At 39.0% G+C, this 16,411-nt stretch overlaps 2 protein-coding genes across 2 annotated transcripts in view; one reads left to right on the top strand and one right to left on the bottom strand.

Annotated features, from left to right (window-relative positions):
- Positions 1-2,618: 2,618 nt before the first annotated feature.
- On the top strand, positions 2,619-5,045 carry foxh1 (forkhead box H1). The gene is made up of 3 exons (XM_030123746.1): positions 2,619-3,086; positions 3,711-3,815; positions 4,083-5,045. The coding sequence occupies exons 1-3, from the start codon at positions 2,619-2,621 to the stop codon at positions 5,043-5,045; spliced, it is 1,536 nt and encodes a 511-aa protein (XP_029979606.1).
- Positions 5,046-7,045: 2,000 nt separating this feature from the next.
- Positions 7,046-16,411, bottom strand: part of oplah (5-oxoprolinase, ATP-hydrolysing) — a 29,160-nt gene continuing 19,794 nt past the window's right edge. Inside the window, 13 exon segments of the mRNA XM_030123329.1 lie at positions 7,046-7,724; positions 7,727-7,742; positions 9,594-9,691; positions 9,808-9,968; positions 11,067-11,224; positions 12,446-12,595; positions 12,707-12,841; positions 12,998-13,144; positions 13,216-13,400; positions 14,738-14,912; positions 15,005-15,106; positions 16,106-16,266; positions 16,358-16,411. The exon segment at positions 16,358-16,411 is cut by the window's right edge and continues 98 nt beyond it. Coding sequence (XP_029979189.1) covers positions 7,591-7,724; positions 7,727-7,742; positions 9,594-9,691; positions 9,808-9,968; positions 11,067-11,224; positions 12,446-12,595; positions 12,707-12,841; positions 12,998-13,144; positions 13,216-13,400; positions 14,738-14,912; positions 15,005-15,106; positions 16,106-16,266; positions 16,358-16,411 — 1,676 coding nt within the window. The 3' untranslated portion in view covers positions 7,046-7,590.

Here is a 16,411-nt window from a genome sequence, read left to right as displayed (position 1 = left end):
TTTGTTCAATCTCCCTTTTCTGACTCAGGGAAACGCACAAGAATTCCAATGCGCCTATACTGCTATGTATCTGCAAATGAAAAATAAAGTCTATTCTATTCTATTCTATTCTATTCTATTCTATTCTATTCTATTCTCGTGAGGAGATATTTTTGAAAACCCTGAGACTGAATATACGCAGTTACTTTATGAACAAACTGAGGTAGTTGTTTCTAATTGTTAATTGGAGATAATTAGACTTTATAGTTTTTAAATCAGGTGAACTCATCGTGCGGGTGCATCTCACATCTATGTATGTTAAGATGCATTAATGTTAAATATAATTAATATGGCTTAGATACCATCAAACTTAAAGACAAGCCCAGGCTTTAACCGGTGTTTTAAATGTGCAGTAACGATTAGACAATTAACACAGTGTGGAAAAAACAGGTCTGCGTGTTATTTAGTGTTTATTCTTTGTGATGGCATAATAATCATGTGTCTTTTATCTTATCTGATGATATAACATGTCCATTAGTGTGCTAAAAGGGCCCAATAAAGCCAACTCTTGCTCACAGTTTGGGTATGTACTGTGTGACACGGTAGAAATAGGTGGGATTTGTTGATTCTCATGTACTTTTGTTTGTGAGATACCTGGTGGTCGCTTCTAACCCTTCATGAAAACACGATATGTGGTTCAAGGTGTGAATGCCCGACCCACATACGACACTTAACAGCTTGTAAGCGCCAGAAAACCCTCCAATGGTGTTGAATAGTACATGTATTTTGTCACATGCAAAGTGGCTTCTTTTTTTGGAAGAACAGGCTCCAGTTTGCCAATGGGGTTTCTCCTAATCCAACTTGTTTTCACTGTCTTGCTGGGGAGTAAGAGTTTGCACATTAGCACTACGTTAAGTTGGACAAAAGACGTGCATTCCCGAAACTTAGTCTTTCAGCGTGAATGTGATTCTGCATAGTCCGGTGGAGACCCCACTGTGCGTAAAACACCCAACTGTTGTGCGCTCTCACCACAGAAGTACCTCCAAATCCTTTTATTTATCTTTTAACAAATTAGAAAATACACTCAAACTGGAGCCCTGCTGTTTGTACACATATAGATATTATTATATTATACAATGTGTGACAAGAGTATATAGATAAGTCAAATAAAATAAGTCGTCAGTAAATGAATCCTGTCACATATATTTGTCGCATTACCCACTACTTAATCTGTCATTCATATGTACGAGGGGCGACTGAAAAGTTTTGAGCCTAACATGGAAAGGATTAAGATATGAAGACCAAATTTGGTACATTGAATCTTTCACATATCTTAATCCTATTCACTACATTTCTTGGTCATAGCAATCTTTTTCTCTGTTTTACAGGCCCCTGAACTTTCTGTATCAAGTGTTTCCTGAAAAATGGACAAACTTGAGTATTGGGGTGTCATCAAGTACATGTACGACCTTTGCCTTCTTTTGGGTTGGTGACATGGGATGTTTCCATTGTTGTGACTGCTCCTTGGTCTCAGGCTGATAGTGAGATTCCATGACAAATGCCCACAAGACAAATGCCCACAACCTTCATGAAAAAAGAGACAAATGCCCACAATTTGTAGAATGGCATGATTCCAATGGGGGAACTATATGAAGCATGCAAATACTAACCCCTAACCCTAACAATGTATATAATTGTGTTACTTTTGTTGCTAATAAAATATTATGAAATAAAGTTGTGGGCATTTGTCTCTTTTTTCATTGAGGTTGTGGGCATTTGTCTTGTGGGCATATGTCTGCGCACCGACAGTGATGGACCCAAGTCTCATCCGTACTCACAAATCAGCCCGATACTCAAGTTTGTCCATTTTTCAGGAAACACTTGATACAGAAAGTTCAGGGACCTGTAAAACAGGAAAAAAGATTGCTATGACGAAGAAATTTAGTGGATACGATTAAGATATTTGAAAGATTTCAAGGACCACATTTGGTCTTCATATCTTAATCCTTTCCATGTTAGGCTCAAAACTTTTCAGTCGCCCCTCGTGTATATTCCTCACCAAATATTGTTGATTGAATGCAAAGTTTAATCTTAACTTGTTTCTACCCATCCCCCCTGGTTTTGGTTTCTTTTAACTTCAGTATCCAGGTGTCACACTCGTGAAGATACTCATTCAGTATCATTTAGTGTAAATGTAAAGTAATGGGTTTAATTGTATTGGATTAGAATCTGTTCAGAAACTCATCTCGTCAAAGGCGCATTTTACACTTTCATGCGTAAAACTTGTAAATCCTCTTTCCAAACTAAAGTCTGAACCTGTACTTTGTATTAGTGTCGTGTTGATATTATCATAAGGGTTATTTACAGGTTTACTGTCTTCTTCGACCCCCCCACCCCCCTGTACACAGACCCTCCCCAACCCCCCGGGGCGATCACTCATTCTGCTCTCAGATAACGCGTCATTCTCTCCTCGATTACGCAGCAGGATTTACATGAAACTGTTAATTGTTTGCTCTTCAAATAGAGTCAGCCTGGAGCCAGCAGTCTGCCAGAAGTTAAGGACCGACGCTGTGGCATCCCTCCCCCTGTTCGTCCTCCTATCCGACCGTGCGGGCCGATCTTCCCCCTGACTGATCAGCATGACAAAGCACTGGCCGGAGCAGAGCCTCTTGGCACCACCCGCTCTCTCCCACCTTGGAGAACATCCCGACCATCAACTTGACTTCCATAGAAATGCGCAGCAGAGTTTTCCCCGCAACGACTTAACCCGAAGCTCTGTGACCCAATACTGGTCATCTTACCCGGCTCAGGTGGATCCCCAGCACCCGACGCGCTTGGAGAATCCCGGAGCGCCCCACGAACACCCTACCACCTTCACGGGTTTAATGGATACTATACCACCCGACTCATCATACACGAGTGCCGAAAATGCCCACTTTAAACAGGACACCATCTCACGGGACTCATGGAGCAGTGATCGGGAGAAGAGTAAAAGCGGGGGGAAGAAAAAGAACTATCAGAGGTACCCGAAACCACCATACTCATACCTCGCTATGATTGCCATGGTTATCCAAAGGTCACCAGAGAAGAAACTGACATTATCTGAGGTAAATATGACACTATTTCACAAGTTTGAATGAATGTACAATGTTATGAGAAAAGTTGGTTTGGATGGCGCACGGCGTGTTTTACGCACAGTTTCTGAGCTTCACTCAATCTCACCAGTGTTTAATTGAACTCAATCCCCGGCGGAATGTGGTAATATGCACTATACTAATTCCAGAAAAGTAAGAAGGGTCAAAGGGTTCATTTTATTTAATATTAAATAACGCACATTTTGCATTCACTCAATAAAGTGACACAAAACAGGACCCTGTTGGTGACACTTGACTACCATCAGTGTGGTGGTTTGTTTTGATAAGGTCGGACTGTAGTGAAACCAGACACTGATCTGTATCAGTACAGTGATAAGATATACAGTATGTGGTTTAAGTTAAAAAAAAAAAAAAGACTTGTAAGTAGAATTGTGAAGAAAATGCAATGCAGCTTAGATTCATGCATTTCCATTCTACATGTCACAACTAATGCCTACATGTGTACATATATGGTCAGTGTGTCTACAGGCAAATTTCAATCTACTACACATCTGTCAAGGTGCTGGCATTCACTCTAAACAAAATCTTCATTTCATCATCACTGAAAATTCACACTGATTTGTTTCTTGCTTTTAGATCCTGAAGGAGATCAGCACTCTCTTCCCATTCTTCAAGGGAAACTACAAAGGATGGCGGGACTCTGTGCGACACAACCTTTCCTCTTATGACTGCTTTGTCAAGGTTTGTATTGAAACTATTTAATCAACAGGTGTTTTGTGAACTGTTGCATGAATGTTTCATAAAATACAGTATAAGCTCAGTTGATTATTCTGTTGCATTGCTGGGTATAGATACATATGATTTAAGTTTTCCTCACTTTACAGTTTTTGTAAAAATCCTATTTGAAGCCTTTTCCCCAGTGATCTACTGTGAAACCAGGTCAGTCTTGCTTGAGTTGGTTGTCAGGCCAAACACTGAGCTCACTGTCCATCCTCCTTCAACCTGCAGGTCCTGAAGGACCCCAGTAAACCCCAGGGCAAAGGCAACTTCTGGGCTGTGGAGCTGAGTCGTATTCCTCTGGAGCTCCTCAAGAGGCAGAACACGGCCGTGTCACGTCAGGATGAGACCATCTTTGCTCAGGATCTGGCCCCATACATCCTGCAGGGACACAAGCCAGAATCTCTGCCGACCTCTGACCCTGTGACCTCACTTCCACCTATGCGCTCCAGAAACCTCTCCCCACCTCAGGAGGACTTATTCCGACCTAAGCTGGACTCATCCTTCGCCATCGACTCTCTGCTACACAGCCTGAGGCCATCTAGTGGTTCTGGAGATGTAGACCTGGCCTCCAGGGACTGTTGGGGTGAGGTGGAGCGACCTCGACCCTCACCTCCCCGACCTCGCTACGCCTCCTCTGCTCGCAGTGCCTCTGCCAGCTCTGTGAGCCCGGCCTCCACCTCCTCCTCTGATGACGAGTGGAAAAGCGTGTCTCTGTCTGAGAAACGAGCTCCTCCTGATGGTGCAGCTGAATCAGACGGCCTCGAGGACTTCAGACCCCCACTGCACAAATCAGCCCGAAGGGAAACTGTCCCACCGCCATGGGAGCTGCCCACCTCCTATGCCAAATACGCTCCTCCAAACACCGTTGCTCCACCCAGCATGCGTTTCAATGGCAACCCTTTAATGCCGCTGCATGGCGGGCTTCCTCTTTATGGGTACGGGAGCTCTCCTGTAGCTTCTGGCCACTTTTTAGGCCACACCTATTGGCCGATCCTCCCCAGCGGACGAGTGTCTGTCCAAGCTCCTCCGCTGATTATGGACTTGGACAACATGTTGCAATCTGTGCCTCCAAATAAGAGTGTGTTTGATGTGCTGGTGCAAACCAATCAGAACTCCCACTCACATCATCAACCACCCAGCCATTACGGGTTACAAAATGGGGCTCCTCTAAACAGATATCCTCAGTACTAACAGACTCTGAACTAGTGTCTCCATTAGAACTCATAGGATGCTCCCCTTCCATTCATGGGATGAGAGTACAGAGCATCTGCTGAACAGCTCAGAGGATGCTTGTGGAACGAGGTGCTCTTTGTGCATTTGAAGAAATCCACACTGAACATTACGCAACAAACACCTACCTCCATCTTTTAAAAACTAAGCATGTATTACCACAGGCTCTTTGCACTGGCAGTTTTACTTGCACTGTTTTTTTGTCACATTTTTGACAACTTCCATGAATAACTTTTTGAATGTTGTCTGCCTGTGGTGCCTATTAAATGTGTTGTTTGATTTAAGCTACAATTTTTATTAATGTGAAAACCACACACAGAGATGGGTACGTTTAAAGATGAGCTGTACATAAAAGAAGCAAACAGCCTTTGAGAAATGTATTCAGATGTTTTGATAAGCGGTATTGACATTATTTGGACAACTGCAGGACACTTTTTTGCAGTCATACTTGTGGTGTTTGCAAATCGAACATGAAACATAAATTTCTTTTATGTCTTGAAGTCTTGACTGAATAACTGCAAGAACTTTTTTCAGCTGCCTTCTAAGCTGTAGACAATCTGTGAAAAAGCGACACTCAAAATAACTGGTTTACAACTGCGATAACTTGATCTACCTCAAAGTTTTACATTGAATGTTTCCTCTGGACTTTGCACTGCTGGTTATTTGCACTATTTTAATGTCCTTATATTCTAACAGATGTAGCTCTGCCTCAGAAGGTTAATATCACCAGATTTTTTTTTTCTCTTGCCTTTTTTTTCTGTAAAAAAAGTGTTGAGCTGAAGTGTTAAAAGTATCAAAACAAGGTTCTAAACAGGGTATGTGATAAAACGCTGTTTATTTACAATGTGCTGCTCAGTGTCTTGCTGTATATTGTAATATAAAAACTGAAACCACACTCTGCTTTTGTGTACGTGCATTTGTGCATATAAGGTTATTCGACTTGGTTCTAGTTTTAGGTCAGTTCTGCTTAATTCAGATAGTTTTTATGTTGACAGAAATCTAAATAGCTGTCACTGTAGCTTTAGAACTCAACTACAAGCAGTGATATTTATGTATTTGTCCCCTATCTAATTTGTTTTTCATATGTCAATCAATATGGGAAATTATAAAGAGAAAAAACTCATTTCTTTGCAGTATGGATGCCAAGTATTACCTTGAATGCAAAATTTATGTAGTTAGACACTTTTTTTTTTTCTGTTTCTGTTTTTTCTTGCCATTTCCTGTACTGAGACTTCTTTATTTTCAGTGACTTACCATATAAAGTGACATGCTGTATTTACACTATTAACAAGTCATTCTTAGATTTTGACTTTTTGTTTCCTGTCTTGTCTGTTGATAAAGGTCGGTATAACTACAGTACGTCCAGAAATAGGTTATTTTTGCTTATTTTACTTAATTTCAGATGCTCACTGGGGGTGGATCTCAAATGACAAAGAAATGGTGAACCATAAATAACAAAACTATCTTTGATCCACAGCCCATAGCTGCTTTTGAGATCCCACCACACACACGTAAACACACACCCAACTGATTTACATCAACTATCCAGCAGCCGTCAGCCTCCTGCTGCTTCTATTGCATATCTCTTTATCAGCTGCCTATGCATGCCTGCACTCCCTCACCATCCTTCCTCTTCTCCCTGATCACTCCTGACCCTCTGATGGGAGGAGGGGACAACACTTTTTTTTTTTTTTACAGCAACATTTCCCCCTTCCCCCAAACACACGCAAACAACCATTCCAGGATGAATCTTAACTCTCTCTCACTAATGATTTTATAGTGTTGACTGCTGGTTATATCGTGAATCGATGGGTGTGTCTTAACCGACCAAAAATCATGCAAAATTGTATGTTACGACAAAAATTCAAGAAGAACCTCCCCTCACTTTCAATTGATGAGAAGATTGAGCAACCCAATGTACAACCAAATTATTTTATTTTTACAACACTTTGTCAGTTTTTTCGTGTTTCAGTCTCCATTAAGAGTAAGCACATGAAACTGGAACAAAATAAGTGAAATTTTAAAAAGAGATCAGGTGTGAAAATAGCTAATGTCTACAGTACAAACCACATCTTCATGTTGTAGTTCTGATTTTATCTTGAACATTTAGTCTGGAATTATTGGAATGAACCTGTAAAACGAGTATTTCAGTCAAGTCACTGAAAATGTAATATCAAAACTGTCCACTGTTAATTAAAAAGTTCAATGATTGATGCGATTCCTGTACGATGAAGAGGATACGGACACTGGAAGAGCTGCTACTGAAAATATCTGCCCTGTGATGACCGTCCATTTCACAAACAGTTTAATATTTGTCAGTTTGACGATAAAAATGATCCGATTTCTAACTATCTGTCCATCTTTGACACTGAGCTTCAACACTTAACTCCATCCTTTTCAACTCAGCTTGACTTTCCTGTAATTTGCCCCACCTCTTTCTCTTTCTCTTCCTCCTCCTCCTCTTCTGGCTTGTCTGTTAACTTTCCCTTTTCTCTCTCATTTCTTTTCACACTCCCTCTTGTGCCATTCGGTATTCAAAGACGCTGCCTCTTTCAGGGAATGTCTCATTCAAGCGCCTGCGCTTAGTCTGGGGTCTTCCGTTTGCTTCCTCCTCCCTTCCATACCCCCCTCCTCCTGGGTGTAGAGGCAAAACATGTCCTGTAGGCAGAGACACATCATCAGAATATTTCTAACTTTACTTTTACATTATCATCACCAAAAAGAATACATGTAAATGGATCAACTAATTTATTTAAAGATTACTTTTAGAGTATTTGATTGTATTTGCTATGGTTCAAAGACAATACTAGTAAGTAAAAAAAAAATTTCCAGGCTATATTACAAACATGTTAAAGAATAAGATTAATTTTATCCTTTAAAGACCTACAGCTATTTTTGTTTTGACTTTCAAATTAAATTCTCCACACTTAGCCTTTTCTAAGTGATTTAGCACCATTTATTATTGTGTCGTCCTCTGCAAAATCAGGTATTTTTCCTGTATGTAATTTACTGATAATGTAGATGTTCATAAAAGCTTAGAGTAATAGTGAAGGTTACTTTACCAAAACAAGGAAATACAAAATTAATTAACATAAAAACAGGTGTCTACAACCACTGCCATTTGTCAAAACTACATGGGTTTAATTGATGACTCAATGTTAAAGAAGATGACTATATTTCCACACAGTGTAGCCTCTGAACATCCAAATGGGTCATATCTGATGCCAAAGAAAAGATGAGAAACTGCATCTTACCAGAATTATTAAAATGTATTCTTAGGATTAGTGAATTAAAAGTAATTTAACATTTATATGAGTAGATACTCCAGTGTCTGCTTGAGTCTTTGAGGGTTAACAAGGCATATGATGGTATTTACTAAACATAACTGAGTAAAACCACATTACAATTTAATGTACAGAACATGTACTTTGGATGAAAATCTATTATAAAAACATATTAACCCATAAAGACCCAGTGCTACTTTTGTGGTACTTCCCAAATTAATTTTTCTCTCTATTTAACCTTTCTTAAATGACTTATCATCATTTATCATAATATTATCCTCTATATTTAGTTTGTTTTTTCAGTGAAAATCAGGTATTTTCTTGTATTTATTTTACTGATCATGTACTTTAATCATCTTACTAAGATTACATTTGAGCGTTATTATACCAAAAACAGACAAAACAAGAAAAAAATAACTTTTTCAGTAAAATCTATCATTAGCTGAACATAAACTAAGTGTTTCCATCCACTGTCATTGATCAAACTCCATGGGTTTTACTGGTGAATCAATGTTGTAGAAGATGACAGTGTTTCCATGGTAACTACATCATGTAGTCATCATATAATTGTACTGAAAAATTTGGAGCTGTCATTAACCCATGAAGACCCAGTGCTACTTTTGCATCAGTTCCCAAGTGAAATCTTCTCTATATCTAACTTTTCTTAAGTGATTTATCACCATTTATTATAATATTGTCTTCTGTATTTTGCCTCTCATCAGTATAATTCAGGCATTTTCCTGTATTTAATTTACTGCTCATGAAGATGTTCATAAAGGGTCAGAATGAAGTTGAGGGTTATTACATCAAAAACAGAGAAAACTGAAGAAAAAAAGACTTTTTCCAGTGAAATCTATCATTAGCTGAACATAAACCAAGCATCTCCATGCACTGTTATTGATCCAACTCCATGGGTTTTACTGGTGAATCAATGTTGTAGAAGATGACGGTGCTTCCACGTTCACTACGGAGCCTCTGAACATCCAAATGGGTCATATCTGATGACCATGAAAAGATGATGAACTACATTTTACACCAATCATTTACATGTATTGATAGGTTTAGTGGATCAACAGTTATTATACTTTTTAGATCTGTAGATGCTTTTAGTCACTGGTGTATATTTGGGTCTTTATGGGTTAATGTCAAATTAAGTTTATTTTGTGTGTTTATAAAATATGGCGCTTTTAATTTTTCTTCAGACAGAGGTACGATGTGTGTTTACCCCAGGCTGAAGAGTGACACTGGTCTTGGCTCCCAGGTTGAGGACTCGGCCGTCTGCTCTGTGGAGCTGGTTCAGACCTGCAGCACCATCTTCACCTCCTGAACAACAGAAAAAAAACCAGATAATTCAACAGATGATTATACCTTCGACCAAATCAATTATATTAAACTTTAATCATGCTCCAGAGGACTTTTGCAGGTTGATGAGACGTTACCCTGGAGACCGTAAGGGCGGGTGGAACGCCTCTCAGTCAGTACAGACAAAACCACATTGTTCCTGAACAGAAGCTTCCGGATCACACCATCTCCACCGTAATATTTCCCTGCACCTCCTGAGTTTTGACGCAAGGAAAACTGCTCTAAAATCACCGGATACCTAAACACAAAGGAGAAAGAAGCAACAAACATAAACCCTAATATTGATTTGATTTATTTATTTATTTCGAACGTGCAAAGAAACAAAATAAAACATTTAAATGGACAGAATCTATCTTCAAGCACATACAAGTCTGAATTTTGCATGGTCGAAAAGGAGTAGGAAGAAGTATAAACTTATTTAATCCTACCCCTCAGTGCGTTTACACCTTTATCACCAACTTAACACAAGAATCAAACAATACTATTTTCCTAATTTTAGCATCAAACCACAACAAATACACAAGGCAGTAACTGAATTACACCCAACAATATGATCATGGCAGTACAGTCATACAAACAGACTCAACAATTCAACCATTTTCTTCACTAATTACAGCATATTTATCAGTACAACAACATCCATAAACAAACATGCCTCACTGTCATGATTAAATACTGTACCTCTCAAGAATAATTTTTTTATATCTTTTTTTAAACTGAATTATGTTTGATATTTGTTTTGAAAATCATTATTAGTGACACAGCAGAAATTTAACACATTTGTTATTTTAGCTATAATAGGGTTTCTGCAGGTATCAGCGAATCTAATTTAATGCTTTTTAATGCCACTTTAAACAAATGTAATGCCCATGTCCAGCTGCAGATACAGTTTACCGTCGACAGGCTTTAACCAGGTTCTAAACAGTTCCTCCTCCAATCACTTCTGCTGAAACTTGCATTTTCCCATTTTTCCAACATTTGCTAATATTCCCTCCACTCTTTCACCACAGCATGAGCACGCTCACAGCACGTTGCATTCCAAGCATCTGGCGTAGATGACTTTGTGTATCGGCCACAAACAATAGCCAATTAAAGGGTTCCGCCTGTCAATCATCACACTATATTTCCAACCAGAATTACTAAATATTTATATAATCAAAATAAATAGTGAATAACAGTGCTTTTTTTTCCCATCAAATGTAATGAATTTTTTAATGCCTCTGGACATCAAATTTAATGCTTTTAAATGCCATTTAAGGTCTTAATTTTCACAAAATCTATTTAATGACTTGTAATGCTTTTTAGAAACCCTGTATAATGCTATCTCATGTCCCACCTCTTTTCCAGTATCTCAGGGTCGGTGATGCGAGTATTGGTCATGTGACTGTGAACTCCACTCCGCCCATTCCAACCTGGTCCTGCCCCTGCTCCCCCAGCAACCGTCTCATAGTAACCAACCCTCTCACTGCCGAATGAGATGTTGTTCATGCAGCCCTGATGGAAAGACCAACGACAATGAATAAATATGACCAAAATAAACCTACCCCTGCTCTTAAAAGCTTCAGTCGCAGAAAAAAATCATTAAACCATCAAAAGTTATCAAAAACAATGGTTATGCAATCAAGTACTAACTCCTGTGTGTATCATGTGACTAAAACAGACAGAAAAGAAAACATGGAATGCCTAAAAGCACTGTTTTTGTCAGTACAATGCCATAGATACTGATGCAAGAACTGAAGTGATTTTGGTTATTATCAAGAAAACCAATCGAACCCAACTTTATTTATAAAGCACTTTAAAACAACCACAGTGGACCAAAGTGATGTACAGAAGAATAAAAGCACAATACAAATTAATCAAAGCATTAAAAAACATTAAAATCAAATCAAATCAAATAAAACAGGTTAAAATATAAAAACAGAAACAAAATGTCAGCATTGCACAAGTGTTAAAAGGCCAAGGAGAACAAGTGGGTTTTAAGAAGAGATTTAAAACGGGCAAGGAGGAAGCCTGTCTGATATGCAGAGGCAGGTTGTTCCACAGTCTGGGACCAGCAGCAGCAAAGGCCTGATCTCCTTGTAGCCTGCACGTTGTTCTGGGCACCTTCAAAAGCAGCTGATCAGCAGATCTGAGAGACCGAGTAGGAGTGTAAGTGTGAAGGAGCTCAGAGAGATAGGGCAGTGCAAGACCATGGAGACATTTAAAAACAAATAAAAGTATTTTAAAATGGATTGTAACCAGCCAATGGGGTGACGCTAAAACCAGGGAAATGTGCTCATATTTACGAGTGCCAGTTAAAAGACACGCAGCAGCATCTTGCACTCTTTGAAGACAAGCAATGGAAGACCCACTAATTCCCAAATACAAAGCATTACAATAATCCAGCCGAGTGGTGATGAAGGTGTGGGTTACTGTCTCAAAATGGTGCTTCGGGATGACTGGCTTTACTTTGGCTAACTGCCTTTAGTGAAAAAAGCTGGACTTCATGACTGCCTGGACATGACTATGAAGTTTAAAGTCTGGGTCCAACCATGGAAAATGGCTAAATATCAGCTCTGAAATTAAACTGCTATGAGCTATTTTTGTTGTTATCATTATATTTGTCCAAACAAATGTATCTTTAGTTGTACCAGGCATTAAAATGACCAAGAAATTGAAGAAAACAAATGTGGTCTAATAATTTTTCTGCGACTGTATATGTATAACCTCTCTTACCTGTGAGGCAGCGCAAACCTCAAATGCCTTGAAGATGACGTCAACTACTCTTTGGGATGTGAGCACATTTCCTCCGACTACAGCTGCATTCATGGATGGTTGGAGGATTGAACCAGGAGGTATGATGACTTTGATCGGTGTCAGACATCCCTGATGATAAAAAAAATGGAAACCTTAAAATTACAAACAACTACATAGCACCAACTTTTACTGCGAACAAAATAAGGTGAATTATAATGAACCTTTAACAAACCACGTCACCTGATTAAGGGGGATGTCCTGTCCCACCATGCAGCGCAGGCAGTAGATGAGGGCAGATAATGTGATGGCCCGGGGAGCATTACAGTTCCCCCACACCTCTGTCCCCGTCCCTGTGAAGTCAAACACTGCACTGCCCTGGAACAATAAAGGATGTTACATTTTTATATTTATTCATTCCTACCTTTGGCAATTCTTTATCATTTGGATTCCTAATCTTATTTCCACCACATACTGATTAGTATGTTTAAAATAATACTTTGGGATTATCTTGAGGAGATTGTCCCTGCTCACCTCCGCTTCGTTAATCTGGACACGCAGTTTGATTGGCGTCCCATCATCCATGAAATCCTCCGACTCCACCTCCAAAGATCCAGTCTGTTGCCGCCGACGACGTGCAAAGTCTCTTAACATATCCCTGACTGCCAGCTCTGCATTACTCTGAAAAAACATACAAAGGTTAAGTACTACAACCACTTCATGTTTTTGTTTTTCTTACAGTCACCATTTACCTGAATGTATCCCATGTACGCCTGAACTACAGCCAGGCCGTAGCTGTCAATCAACTCTCCTACAAGCTGGCTACCTCTCTGATTGGCTGCCACCTGAGCCCGCAGATCTGACAGGTTATCATGGAGATTACGAGTCCCAGAGCAACCTGGGTACTGAGCTGGAGCCATTAGAGCTTCGGTTACAGCTGAAATGAAGCCAAACGGACACTTTAAGGAACAAATGTAATGTAGGAAAAAGACAAACAAACAGAAAAGAGGATGTAATGAAATATAGGTGAATAGTAATTAATTGTTAAAGATAGTGGATCAACAGGGCTGTTTAAAAAAAGGTGGTGCATTCAGGGACCCGTTAGCCCTGATTACATAAAATAAAAAGAATCTTTTGAGAAGCTGAAATCAAAAAAGTGATCATGTGCATTTGTATAAAGAGGTTTGAGGTAAATAAATATGCCTCCAGTTGTGTTGTCCAAAGGCAGTATGTGGGCTATGTTACACCAGGCTTAAAACAGAGCAGGAATAAATTGTTTTATTGCTGTTTTTTATTTAAAATCATAATGTTTTTCGTGTACCAGACCAGGAGTATTTTGGTCTCTACATCAGTCCATACAAAGTCTTTTTAAAGATTGAATAATATATTGAATATACAGTTGCAGAAAAAATTATTAGACCACCCTTGTTTTCTTCAATTTCTTGGTCATTTTAATGCCTGGTACAACTAAAGGTACATTTGTTCGGACAAATATAATGATAACAACAAAATAGTTCATAAGAGTTTCATTTCAGAGCTGATATCTATCCATTTTCCATGGTTTTCTTGATAATAACCAAAATCACTTAAGTTCTTACATCAATATCTATGGCATTGTACTGACAAAAACAATGCTTTTAGGCATTTCATGTTTTCTTTTCTGTCTGTTTTAGTCACATGAGACACACAGGAGTTAGTACTTGAATGCATAACCATTGATTTTGATGACTTTTGATGGTCTAATAATTTTTTACTCAACTATATGTTTTACTGTGTTATATTGTGTTCATAATTCTGTGCATATAGTAATTCTATAGTTTTATTTATTTAGTTTTATACAAGCAGCCAGGTTTTAGAGAATATACTGGACACTTCTAAACAATCAGCTGTTCCCTTAAAGGTTTGCCACATGAGAATCTGTTTTGAATAATGCGTTTTCATTTATAATTATGACCATTAAGACTCTGAAAAAGACCAAAATCAGTCAAACAAATGTGAATTTTGCGATTCCTGCTTAGACTTGACTGTACACACAGAGAAAATGACTACATACATGCTACTGATTTAATAAAAATTCACCTGACTACCAAAATAAGGCTCATTGATAGAAAATATTTTCTCAAAATTTTACATTTTAGTGTCGTTGGCCACAAAGGTGTGTTAAAAATCCTTATCTTGACTTGTCAGTAAGATGGAGCTCTGTGTAATCTCTGCATATTGTTGCATCCCATTCTGCAGGGGAAGAGATATTCATAGTTATTTTTCTTCTTTTACCTTCTTCCTGAAAGACGCCGCCAGTGACCAGTTTAAAGGAGGTGAAGACAGCCCCCTCCTGCTGGAGCGAGGTGGAGTGTGGAGGCATGGAGCCAGGAGTAATGCCTCCTATGTCAGCATGGTGCCCTCTGCTGGCCACAAAGAAAACAGGCCCGCTTATACCTTCTCGAAACACCTGGAGGAAGAGAAACAGGAGTAAATGAGTGAAGAGAGTTCATCATGGAGGGTATTGTTATTAAAAGAAGAGGTCACGCAAGAAGTACTGACTGGAGTGATGACTGTCAGGTCTGGCAGGTGGCTCCCCCCAGCACATGGGTGGTTACTCAGAATCACATCCCCTTTTTTCAGTTTATCACCCAGAGCTTTGATCTACACGAGAAGAAACAAATAATACTTTCATTATTTCTTTATTTCAGTGACAAAGTTAAACCCAGCAATGCATTTTGTCCTCTGCAGGGGACCGAAATTTCACATCTATCTATCTATCTATCTATCTATCTATGAATTAAAGTCCTTTTCAGGTGCTTTTTAAACAATGATAAAGTAGATGTAAAAAAAAAATTTATGTTAAAAAAAAGAAAAAATTTAAATTAAAATTGCTGTCCACTGCAAAGGACATTCCATGAAAAAAGTATCTGTATTTTTTTTTTTTTTTGCATCATGCCATTTTCAATCAAGGCAATTATTTAAAAGAGTGATATTTTGCTTTTTTTAAAAAAAAAAAAAAAAGAAATTATGCATTTTGAAACATTTCCATGTGGTCTACATAAACTGTAAATGCTATGCTTGGGTCTGAAATCTTCATTAATTCAACTCCACAGGTCTATCTTCAACACTGTTTCTGAGTAATGACATCAGAAAGGTCATTTTGAGTGCTGGCCCTTTAAATGCAAATGAGCCACTTCACGCCCCACCCCCTCTAGGTTGTTGACTGTGCTGCTCTGTCCTGTTCAATCAACAGCTAAACCTTTAAGGTAATCAGCTCGAAATTTGGACATATTTTCAGTATGGACTACAACCACTGCTGCTGACAAACAATTACGCTGTACTTGGAGAAATGTTTGTTGGAAGTCTTGATCTTATATGTACAAATGTCGTGACTTAACTTATTACAGATGTAACAAATTAAGCAGGAATTAAAACAGGTTGTAGAAATCCATTCGATTTTTGACAAATTGAATAGAAAGTAAGCTCTGCAGCACCTGAAGGGTTCAAATTCAAACTTTATGAACTGTTAGAGTTCAAATACACAAATAAATGTACCAAAGACTAATAAAAGTGGGTTTAGTAAAATATGACCCCTTTAAATGTAAAAAAGCCAAAATTTGTACTTTCTAGGGTCTCAGGAGGATCCTGAACGTCACTTGCCTGGTACTGGACAGTCTCCTGCATGGCCCCCAGGTGGACAGGGATGTGAGGAGCGTTGGACACTAGACCCCCGTCCGGTCCAAACACAGCACAGGAGAAGTCAAGACGCTCTTTGATGTTGGTAGAGATGGAGGTTCTTTGGAGGACCCTGCCCATCTGTTCTGTATGGGAAAACATCTTCAAACTTAAAATGCATTCCTTCATGTCACAACTAATCCTTTCCTCTCCAAACCCTTCCTTCTGTTAATGTACCTGCGATGCTCATGAAGCGGTGGGAGAAGATGGAGAGCTGCACAGTGTTGAGTT

Source organism: Sphaeramia orbicularis, chromosome 20 (assembly GCF_902148855.1).
Source record: "Sphaeramia orbicularis chromosome 20, fSphaOr1.1, whole genome shotgun sequence".
In the NCBI taxonomy this organism is placed as follows: Eukaryota; Metazoa; Chordata; class Actinopteri; order Kurtiformes; family Apogonidae; genus Sphaeramia; species Sphaeramia orbicularis.
This window is presented reverse-complemented; position numbering and strand designations above follow the sequence as displayed.